The 12341-nt window shown below is 42.7% G+C and overlaps 1 protein-coding gene across 1 annotated transcript in view; it reads right to left on the bottom strand.

The window, feature by feature from the left end:
• Positions 1-2778: 2778 nt before the first annotated feature.
• The window catches only part of LOC139382383 (mitochondrial import inner membrane translocase subunit TIM50-like), a 30048-nt gene continuing 20485 nt past the window's right edge, over positions 2779-12341 (bottom strand). Inside the window, exons 9-11 of the mRNA XM_071126390.1 lie at positions 4176-4332; positions 3981-4087; positions 2779-3746 (exon numbers count right to left, since the gene is read on the bottom strand). Of these exons, the coding sequence (XP_070982491.1) occupies positions 3648-3746; positions 3981-4087; positions 4176-4332 (363 nt within the window). The 3' untranslated portion in view covers positions 2779-3647. The remainder of the gene's footprint in view (positions 3747-3980; positions 4088-4175; positions 4333-12341) is intronic.

The raw sequence follows: 12341 nt of genomic DNA, 5'->3' as shown, positions 1-12341 counted from the left end.
TCATTGTCATTCATAAAAGCACACTTTTAAAATAGGATCAATCCATAAAAATAAAAAAAACAATTCAAAACATAACTTGTAGCAGTTATCGCGGTAGGTAACTATAGCTAATTAAGCATTAATTTTGTTGTTGCCTTTCCACCAGCACTGTAGAGCCTAAATAAATCTGCACCGTTGGAAAACTGGGATTCCCAAGATTAAACAGTAGCCATGCAATTGCGGCAACGTTAAACATATTCTAAGAATAGCCTAATGGACAAAACCTGCTGTGCATAGATCTCCCCTGAAACATTAATATTTGAGCCTTATACATAAACATGTCTAGATAGATACCTTGATTTGAAATAGCCTACCTTAAATGTTGAAAAATCCTGCACACCCAAGGAGCTCTCTAGATGGAGGGTTGACCACAGGTTAACAACATGTGACTGACTATAACTGTGCAGTTCTGTGGGGGACTAAAGTGCCTTGATCAAGGACACAACGGCAGGAGGTAATAGGACTACATGGGATCAGACACAGCAGCTTTCCAGTATCAATAATTCTTACCTTTCATGTAGGCTATAATAATAGTCATGGAAATTTGGTTAAAAGCCATGGAGGTCATGGAAAATGTGTATAAACCGTTAACATTGAATAATCAGAGGTCTCTCTCTCTCTCTATACCATAATGTCATTTGTGAATTTCGGTGAACAAATGGACCGACTTGGAAAGACAGCTCCTGCACTTCTTCCATCCCAAGTCAAGCACTAGTATTATGCAAATGAATATCAGATACAATTGTTAGGGATAGGCCTACGCAGGTGTCGCCGCGTGGCTTGTAATGAGAGGAATTCGACGAAGGGAGAAAGAATGGTAAAATAAGTCGATGACCAGATGCCACGATCGAATGTGCATAATTGTAATTTGCCTGTGTTTGCAGAGGCAGATATTCGACAGGACATGACACAGCACGCATTTAACACGTATTTAGCATGCATAATGTCGGTGGAACGAGCTTGTCAGAAATGTGAATGTCATGAAATTAAAAATATTTGGTCGATTTGCATCTAAATGTTGTGCTATTTCTTCAACCATATTGGAACAGCTTTTGGGCAAATGTTCTAGCACTTGCCACTCAATTCGCCACACGTGCCCAATGTCCAAATGGTGTAGGATTCGTCGCTTTTGCCATAGTGTGGCGTGTGTCTGACCTGTGGTGCTAAAACTGGGCGGAGAAAAAGAGGGAACAACCAGGAGGAGCGGAAAGACGCACTCCTTGAACATTTGGAGAGGTGTTACTCCGTGGCAGAAGGCGTAGGGCGCCTATAAATGTGAATTTGCTCATTCTGTAGAGGTGTCAAGTGCAACACCACAGGCCGATTCCCAGGCTTTCTGCCGCGTGCATGTTCATTAAATAGCAGTTTAAGGTGGCACTTTGTTCGTAGAGTTTGGTCGCACCTTTCCACGAGCAGATTTTGCTTGATCCAAATGAAATGGCACATTGCCCTTTGCAGGACACCTCTTCATTTCTTACCCCCAACTTGTCCCAGCCTACTCAAATAAGGCCAAACTCTGCCGGTAATAAAAATGACCTCACTAAAGCAGACAGACAAAAAAAATACTCACTTTTGTCCAGATCTATGTAAATAACCTACCTAGTGCATTACGTAATTGTCACTTCAAATTAAATTGTATTTGTCACATGCTTAGTAAACAACAAAACAATATGTCACTATAGTCATTTCAGTGGTAGTACTAGTTCTTTATTACTTGAACTATAACGCATGGGAAAGTGTAATTCAATTTAAAATGTGACACATTCAATCGAATTTCGTTTTCCTCCAACCCAAGTAACCTACTTCTGATAATTCTACTAATTAAGATATTATTCTATTAAAATATGCAGATTAAATCAATAATTCGTTAAATATATAACTAAATAACCATGGTATTGAAATAAAGATGAACTTAATTTTCACAAGAAAGCCTGTGGCCATTTGTATTTTGGCACGTGTGCGTCTGTTTGGGGGGGGGGGGGTAAAACTAGAATCCCCAACACCTCACAATTTGCAGGCATTTGTGAATTGAGCCATCACATGCTGCTCCCTTCACACCTTACTCTCAAACGGTGGCTTTATCGTCTAGTTTTATTCCAATTGGCATCAAAGTCATGTGTTTCTGTAAAATCTATTCAAACAAAATTTTCTCCCTCTTGAATTTTCTATTAATTGCCCACACTATGCACAATGCTATTTTACAGGCTACAGAAAATATGTTTTGATAATACAATAAAACAATACACTTCGTCAAACGAACATTCAATTATCTGGCGACAGTTTTGTTGGATATTCCTGCAGTCAGCATGATAATTTAACACTCAAAACTTGAGACATCTGCAGCATTGTGTTTTGGGACAAAACAACACATTTTAGTGGCCTTTTATTGTCCATAGCACAAGGTGCACCTATGTAATGATCATGCCGTTTAATCAGCTTCTTGATATCCCACACCTGTCAGGTGGATGGATTATCTTGGCAAAGGATAAATGCTCACTAACAGGGATGTAAACAAATTTGTGCACAAAATTTGAGAGAAAAGCTTTTTGTGCTTATGGAATATTTCTGGGATCTTTTATTTCAGCTCATGAAACCAACACTTTACATGTTGCGTTTATATTTTTGTTCAGTATAGATTCCAGGGTATTTAGAGGATATTCAACATATTGCCATGAAAACACCTGACTGACGTAGTTCACATGACATGTTCGTTTGTGCCAAATCACACAAGATGCTAGATTTATTTTTATTTTCTTTAATTTGGGACTTTGTGAATGGATCACAAACTGAAACTAATAGAACATTCAACAAGCATATATTCAGACGTGTCGATCCATTTTCACTCAGTGTCTGGCATCAGCCCAATTTCACATGGCTTGCCTTGGCTTGATTTGCTGAAAATGCCTCTCCCACTCATTCCTACAGCACAAGCTCTAGCCTCTGTTGCACACAGTCCCGTTGGCATCGGCAGTACCTGTCCAAGGTATTACTTCTCATTGGTAGAGAGAAGCTTAGAGAGTCTCAGAGTGCAACATGAATATCCTTTACCCTGACCAGCTCAGTCTTAGATATGCACAAAGCAAAACCAATAATTCACTGTTGTTCAAAGCTGATCAAACTCCCTTCCAGAGCACCAAATCCAAGTGCATGGAAGTTGCAGATAAGAGCACTGTCCTCTGGTCTGTTCCCTGTATGACCGGCTGGTGGGTAGAAGTGGATGAACTAATGTGGACTGAAATGGTTCAATCAATAATGTCTAACCACTCAGCACCATTTTGTATCCGTCAGTGCCAGCAGACAATTCGATGGGGGGGGGGGGGCTACACTGCCTACACCAGAGCATCTGAGATCCAGGAAGTGATGTCGCTGGCAACAGAGGTACCAGAATGTTCTTTTGGAGCCTTGCTCACCCCCCCCCCCCCACCCAAAGACATGCTTGCGACAGTCAAAAGTCCAGCTGATTGGATGGTCTCTCCTCCTTGTCTCCTCCCCCACGTGTCCAGAGACGCCCGCCGCCCACCCCACCGAGTGACTGTGGCCCGCCATCCTTTTGGCCTGACACTGTGGAGGGGTGGGCTGGGATTGGTGGGTGCGAGTGAGAGGGCCACTCACTCTTGTTTGGAACGCCAGAACCTTCCGGCAATGGAGCCCAAGGACATGCCCTGCTTCTTCTGCTTGGTCAGCTCTGCCAACCTCTGCTCCTCCTCCTGTCCCCACACACAAACAGTATCTACATTTACATCAGTACAATGGACTATTGCGCCAAAGCGCTCGCAAAACAGTTGGAGAAAGGGCATCAAGCTATCAACAGTGAAAACGTTTTTCCTACAGAAAATGACATGTTTGTTGAGGATGAGGACACTTCTCTTATGTTAATAATGTTAATGTATTTGTGAGTCGTCCTCCATTGCTCCTATACATTGGGTTTGTTTAGACTGTACCTGTGCTAGCTGCGCTTGTCTGCGTTTGAAGGCCTCTACGGGGTCATCTTCCAGTGCATAGTTCTCCAGGACAGAGCGGACGTCATCCACTCCACTGAGAGCAATGGCTGCCAGAGAGAAACACGGGTGAATAGGGTGTCTGGGAAGGAACAGGTTGGTCGACACACACGCCACTGCGTGCACACACACACTTACTCTTGAGAAAATGAGCTAGGTCGTAGAGTGTTCGGTCCTCTGAGTTGCCGTCCCATTTCGTCAGAGCCATGCCGTTGAAAGGCTGCAGACTGAAGGCTTCCCTCTTACAGTCCACCACTATCACCTTGGAAGTGTCCCGGTTGAGACACGACACGTCCTACAGGGGGTGGAAGAGTTGAGTTACAAGACACTGAGGAATTTATCTAAAGTTTCAATTTCACCGGGGGCAAACTACCTGCCCTCCAGGACACCTACACCACCCGATGTCACAGAAAGGCCATAAAGATCATCAAGGACAACAACCACCCAAGCCACTGCCTGTTCACCCCACTATCATCCAGAAGGCGAGGTCAGTACAGGTGCATCAAAGCAGGGACCGAGAGGCTGAAAAACAGCTTCTATCTCAAGGCCATCAGACAGTTAAACAGCCACCACTAACATTGAGTGGCTGCTGCCAACACACAGACTCAACTCCAGCCACTTTAACAATGGGAATTGATGGAAATTGATGTAAAATATATCACTAGCCACTTTAAACAATGCTACTTAATATAATGTTTACATACCCTACATTATTCATCTCATATGTATATACTGTACTCAATACCATCTATGCCGTTCTGTACCATCACTCATTCATATATCTTTATGTACATATTCTTTATCCCTTTACACGTGTGTATACGGTAGTAGTTTTGGAATTGTTAGGTTACTCATTGGTTATTACTGCATTGTCGGAACTAGAAGCACAAGCATTTCGCTACACTCGCATTAACATCTGCTAACCATGTGTACGTGACAAATAAATTTGATTTAAAAATGTTATCTATCCCTTTCATTGTTTAAAAATGGTAATTGTGACAATTGGAAGAAATACACAAATGGCTTGCAATCATCTTTTTTTTATCAATGAATGTAATATTTGCATTTATTGTATATTGATGAAAAAAGATGATTCAGAGCATTTGGAAAGTACTCAGAAGCCTTGACTTTTCCCCCCAAAAATGTGTTCCGTTAAAGCCTTATTCTAAAATGTATAAAAACATTTCTTCCCCATCAATCTACACACAATAACGACAGTGAAACAGGTTTAGACATATTTGCAAACGTATTAAAAATAAATAACAGAAATACCTTATTTACATAAGCATTTAGACCCGTGATACTCGAAATTGAGCTCAGGTGCATCCTGTTTCCATTGATCGTCCTTGAAATGTTTCTACAAATTGGAGTCCACTGGTGATAAATTCAATTGATTGGACAGGATTTGGAAAGGCAGACACAGTGCATGTCAGAGCAAAAACAAAGCCATGAGGTTGAAGGAATTGTCCATAGAGCTCCGAGACAGGATGGTGTTGAGGCACAGTTCTGGGGAAGGGTACCAATGCTGTAGAAATATATTGAAGGTCCCCAAGAACATCGTGGCCTCCATCATTCTTAAATGGAAGAAGTCTGGAACCACCAAGACTCTTCATAGAGTTGGCCGCCTGGCCAAACTGAGTAATCAGGGGAGAAGGGCCTTGGTCAGAGAGGTGACCAAGAACCCGATGGTCACTCTGACAGAGCTCTAGAGTTCCTCTGTAGAGATGGGAGAACCTTCCAGAAGGACAACCATCTTTGCAATACTCTACCAAATCAGGCCAGACTGAAACCACTCCTCAGTAAAAAGCATGACAGCCCGTTGGAGTTTGCCAAAAGGCACCTAAAGGACTCAGACCATAAACAAGATTCTCTGGTCTGATGAAACCAAGATTTAACTCTTTGGCCTGAATGCCAAGCATCACGTCTGGAGGAAACCTGGCACTATCCCTACGATGAAGCATGGTGGTGGAAGCATTATGCTGTGGGGATGTTATTCAGCAGCAGGGACTGGGAGACTAGCCAGGATCGAGGAAAATATGAACGGAGCAAAGTACAGAGAGAACCTTGATGAAGAGTGCTCAGGATCTCGGACTGGGGTGAAGGTTCAACTTACAACAGGACAACGACCATAAGCACACAGCCAAGACAGCGCAGCAGTGGCGTCGGGACAAGTCTCCGAATGTCCTTGAGTCACCCAGCCAAAGCTCGGACTTGAACTCGATCGAACATCTCTGGGAGACCTGAAAATAACTGTGTAGCAACACTCCTCATTCAACCTGACAGAAATTGAGGATCTGCAGAGAAGAATGGGAGAAACTCCACAATTAGACTGGAGGCTGTAATCTCTGCCAAAGGTGCTTCAGCAAAGCACATAGTAAAAGGTCTGAATACTTATGTAAATGTAACTCTTTAAAAACCTGTGGGGGTAGTGTGTAGTCTGATGAGGGAAATACACAATTTAATCCATTTTAGAATGAGGCTGTAACATACCAAAAATGTGGAAAAAGTCAAGGGGTCTGAATACTTTCCAAATGCACTGTACACACATTGTAGAGGGGAGAACACGCTGGCATGCCCTGTGCAGTCAGTCTCAGTGGTGGACCTGGGGAGCAGATGGAGAGGAACACTCTCCATCTCACTGAGGTATTCTGGATCCCCCTGAGGTGCTGCTGACTAGCCTGGCAGAGCAGTGGGAGGCGCCCGCAGTGTGTGTGTGTGTGTCTCGAGAGAGGTATAGGAAAGAACCAGCACACTACTTACACACAATAAATAAATCGGCATCTACCTTCTTTCTGTGACGGGGCCCAATCCCCAAGAGAATGTGTGTGGATTCGAGGTCGACCGATTAATCGGAATGGCCGATTAATTAGGGCCGATTTCAAGTTTTCATAACAACCGGAGATCGGTATTTTTGGGCGCCGATTTATTTTTTTATACCTTTATTAAACTAGGCAAGTCAGTTAAAAATCAATCAATCATAATCACTAGTTAACTACACATGCTTGATGATATTACTAGATATTATCTAGCGTGTCCTGCGTTGCATATAATCTGACTCAGCATACAAGTATCTAAGTATCTGACTGAGCGGTGGTAGGCAGAAGCAGGCGCATAAACATTCATTCAAACAGCACTTTCTTTGCGTTTTGCCAGCAGCTCTTCGTTGTGCGTCAAGCATTGCGCTGTTTATGACTACAAGCCTATCAACTCCCGAGATGAGGCTGTGTAACCGAAGTGAAATGGCTAGCTAGTTAGCACGCGCTAATAGCGTTTCAAACATCACTTGCTCAGAGCCTTCTAGTAGTTGTTCCCCTTGCTCTGCATGGGTAACGCTGCTTCGGTGGTGGCTGATGTCGTTGTGTTGCTGGTTCGTGCCCAGGGAGGAGCGAGGAGAGGGATGGAAGCTATACTGTTACACTGGCAATACTAAAGTGCCTATAAGAACATCCAATAGTCAAAGGTTAATGAAATAGTCCTATAATTCCTATAATAACTACAACCTAAAAAACTTTTTACCTGGGAATATTGAAGACTCATGTTAAAAGGAACCACCAGCTTTCATATGTTCTCATGTTCTGAGCAAGGAACGTTAGCTTTCTTACATAGCACATATTGCACTTTTACTTTCTTCTCCAACACTTTGTTTTTGCATTATTTAAACCAAATTGAACATGTTTCATTATTTTACTTGAAGCTAAATTGATTTTATTGATGTATTATATTAAGTTAAAATAACAATGAATGTCAGAGCAGAAACTAGACCATGAAGTCCAAGGAACTGTCTGGATTTCAGAGAAAGAATTGTGATGAGGCATATACAGTGGGGCAAAAAAGTATTTAGTCAGCCACCAATTGTGCAAGTTCTCCCACTTAAAACGATGAGGTCTGTAATTTATCATAGGTACACTTCAACTATGACAGACAAAATGAGAAGAAAAAAAATCCAGAAAATCACATTGTAGGACTTTTAATGAATGTATTTGCAAATTATGGTGGAAAATAACTATTTGGTCAATAACAAACGTTTCTCAATACTTTGTTATACACCCTTTGTGGGCAATGACAGAGGTCAAACGTTTTCTGTAAGTCTTCACAAGGTTCACACACTGTTGCTGGTATTTTGGCCCATTCCTCCATGCAGATCTCCTCTAGAGCAGTGATGTTTTGGGGCTGTTGCTGGCCAACACGGACTTTCAACTCCCTCCAAAGATTTTCCATGGGGTTGAGATTTGGAGACGGGCTAGGCCACTCCAGGACCGTGAAATGCTTCTTACGAAGCCACTACTTCGTTGCCCGGGCCGTGTGTTTGGGATCATTGTCATGCTGAAAGACCCAGCCACGTTTCATCTTCAATGCCCTTGCTGATGGAAGGAGGTTTTCACTCAAAATCTCACGATACACGGTCCCATTCATTCTTTCCTTTACACGGATCAGTCGTCCTGGTCCCTTTGCAGAAAAACAGCCCCAAAGCATGATGTTTCCACCCCCATGCTTCACAGTAGGTATGGTGTTCTTTGGATGCAACTCAGCATTATTTGTCCTCCAAACACGACGAGTTGAGTTTTTACCAAAAAGTTCTATTTTGGTTTCATCTGACCATATTACATTCTCCCAATCTTCTTCTGGATCATCCAAATGCTCTCTAACAAACTTCAGACGGGCCTGGACATGTACTGGCTTAAGCAGGGGGACACGTCTGGCACTGCAGGATTTGAGTCCCTGGCGGCGTAGTGTGTTACTGATGGTAGGCTTTGTTACTTTGGTCCCAGCTCTCTGCAGGTCATTCACTAAGTCCCCCTGTGTGGTTCTGGGATTTTTGCTCACCGTTCTTGTGATCATTTTGACCCCACGGGGTGAAATCTTGCGTGGAGCCCCAGATCGAGGGAGATTATCAGTGGTCTTGTATGTCTTCAATTTCCTAATAATTGCTCCCACAGTTGATTTCTTCAAACCAAGCTGCTTACCTATTGCAGATTCAGTCTTCCCAGCCTGGTGCAGATCTACAATTTTGTTTCTGGTGTCCTTTGACAGCTCTTTGGTCTTGGCCATAGTGGAGTTTGGAGTGTGACTGTTTGAGGGTGTGGACAGGTGTCTTTTATATACTGATAACAAGTTCAAACAGGTGCCATTAATACAGGTAACGAGTGGAGGACAGAGGAGCCTCTTAAAGAAGAAGTTACAGGTCTGTGAGAGCCAGAAATCTTGCTTGTTTGTAGGTGACCAAATACTTATTTTCCACCATAATTTGCAAAGAAATTCATTAAAAATCCTACAATGTGAATTTCTGGATTTTTTTTCTTCTCATTTTGTCTGTCATAGTTGAAGTGTACCTATGATGAAAATTACAGGCCCGTATCATCTTTTTAAGTGGGAGAACTTGCACAATTGGTGGCTGACTAAATACTTTTTTGCCCCAATGTATTTGGGGAAGGGTTAAAAAAAAAAAACTTCTAGTGTTGAAAGTTTAAGAGTGTTCTCCATCATTGGGAAATAAAAAATAAAATCGAACTACCCAGACTCTGCCTAGAGCTGGCCGTCTGACCAAATTGAGCAACTGGGCAAGAAGGACCTTAGTCAGGGAGGTGACCAAGAACCTAATGACCACTCTGACAGAAATACAGAGTTCCTTGGCCAAGATGAGAGAACCTGCCAGGACAAGTCTCGACAGCACTTCACCATCTGGGAGAGTGACCAGACGGAAGTCACTCCTGAGGAAAAAGGCACGACAACACACCTGGAGTTTGCAAAAAGGAACGTGAAAGACAGATCACAAGCCAAAAGAGTGTGGTCTGAGAACACAAAAAATGTCCTGAATGCAAAGTGCCATGTCTGGAGAAAACCAGACACAGCTCATCTTCCTTACCGTGAAGCATGGTTGTGGCATCATCATGCTATGGGGATGCTTTTCAGCGGCAGGTACGGGGCAACTGGTAAGGATAGAAGGAACAATAAATGGCGACAAATACAGGTAAATCCTTGGAGGACCAGCTTCGGATTGCAAACGACCATAGACTGGGGCAAAGATTTATGTTCCAACAGGACAATGACCCCAAGCATACAGCCAAATTAACACTGGAATGGCTTCAGAACAAGAATGTGATTGTTTAGGCCAGGTCATCTGATGCATCACGCCATCTTTCTCCTTGGTAAAATAGCCCTTACACAGCCTGGAGGAGTGTTGGGTCATTGTCCTGTTGAAAAACAAATGAAAGTCCCAATAAGCCCAAACCAGATGGGATGGTGTATCGCTGCAGAATGCTGTGGAAGCCATGCTGGTTAAGTGTGCCTTGAAATCAAAAATAAAAATCACAGACAGTGTGGGGGCGCTTTGCTGCTGACACTATAACATCACCTCCTCCATGCGTTCCGGTGGGAAATGCACATGCGCAGATCATCCGTTCACCCACACCACGTCTGACAATGACACAGCGGTTGGAACCAAAAATCTCACATTTGGACAAGACCAAAGGACAAATTTCCACCGGTCTAGTGTCCTTAGCTTGTGTTTCTTGGCCCAGGTAGGTCTGTTCTTATTGGTGTCCTTTAATAGGGGTTTCTTTGCAGCAATTAGACCATGAAGGCCTGACTCACACAGTCTCCTCTGAACAGTTGCTGTTGAGATGTGTCTTACTTGAACTCTGAAGCATTTATTTGGGCTGCAATTTCTGAGGCTGGTAACTAATGAACTTATACTCTGCAGCAGAGGTAACTGGGTCTTCCATTCCTGCGGTCTTCATGAGAGCCAGTTTCATCATAGTGCTTGGTTTTTGCGACTGCACTTGAAGAAACTTTCAAAGTTCTTGAAATGTCCTATATTGACTGACCTTCATGTCTTAAAGTAATGATTGACTGCCGTTTCTCTTTGCTTATTTGAGCTATTCTTGCCATAATTTGGACTTGGTATTTTACCAAATAGGGCTATATTCTGTATACCCCCCTACCTTGCATTATCAGTTGTGTTGTGACGTTTGAACCTAATAAAAACACCACTTAAGGATTAGCCCCTTTTCCCCCCCAATTTTAGCCTAAAATGACATACCCGAATCTAACGGTCTATAGCTCAGGCCCTGAAGCAAGGATATGCACATTAGTGGTACCATTTGAAAGGAAACACTGAAGTTCATGGAAATGTGAAAGGAATTAAGTAGAATATAACACACTAGATCTGGTAAAAGATAATACAAAGAAAAAACAACCGTTCTTTTGTATTTTTTTTGTACCATCTTTGAAATGCAATAGAGGCCATAATGTATTTTTCCAGGCCAGGTGCAATTTAGATTTGGGCCACTAGATGGCATCAGTGTATGTGCAACGTTTTAGACTGACCCAGTTAACCTTTGCATTTATGGTTTTTTTTGTCAAGACTGCCCAAATGTGCCTAATTTGTTTATTAATAACTTTTCATGTTCAAAATTGTGCACTCTCCTCAAGCAATAGCATGGTATTATTTCACTGTAATAACTACTCTAAATTGGACAGTGCAGTTAGATTAACAAGAACGTAAGCTTTCTGCTAATATCAGACATATCTATGTCCTGGGAAATGTTCTTGTTACTTACAACCTCATGCTAATCGCATTAGCCTAGCCCGTGGAAAGGACAATGATCCCGAAGAAGGAAATCCCACAAAATTAACTTTAAAAAAAAGCACACCTGTTAATTGAAATGCATTCCAGGTGACTACCTCATAACACTGGTTGAGAGAATGCCAAGCTGTCATCAAGGAAAAGGGTGGCTATTTGAAGAATCTCAAAGATAAAATACACTGCTCAAAAAAATAAAGGGAACACTTAAACAACACAATGTAACTCCAAGTCAATCACACTTCTGTGAAATCAAACTGTCCACTTAGGAAGCAACACTGACAATAAATTTCACATGCTGTTGTGCAAATGGAATAGACAACAGGTGGAAATTATAGGCAATTAGCAAGACACCCCCAATAAAGGAGTGGTTCTGCAGGTGGTGACTACAGACCACTTCTCAGTTCCTATGATTCCTGGCTGATGTTTTGGTCACTTATGAATGCTGGCGGTGCTTTCACTCTAGTGGTAGCATGAGACGGAGTCTACAACCCACACAAGTGGCTCAGGTAGTGCAGCTCATCCAGGATGAAACATCAATACGAGCTGTGGCAAGAAGGTTTGCACTGCCAGAGCCCTGCAAAATGACATCCAGCAGGCCACAAATGTGCATGTGTCTGCTCAAACGGTCAGAAACAGACTCCATGAGGGTGGTATGAGGACCCGACGTCCACAGGTGGGGGTTGTCCTTACAGCCCAACACTGTGCAGGACGTTTGGCAT

Source organism: Oncorhynchus clarkii, chromosome 24 (assembly GCF_045791955.1).
Source record: "Oncorhynchus clarkii lewisi isolate Uvic-CL-2024 chromosome 24, UVic_Ocla_1.0, whole genome shotgun sequence".
Taxonomy (NCBI): domain Eukaryota; kingdom Metazoa; phylum Chordata; class Actinopteri; order Salmoniformes; family Salmonidae; genus Oncorhynchus; species Oncorhynchus clarkii.
The sequence above is the reverse complement of the archived record's forward strand: the minus strand, read 5'-3'. Positions and strand labels throughout refer to the sequence as shown.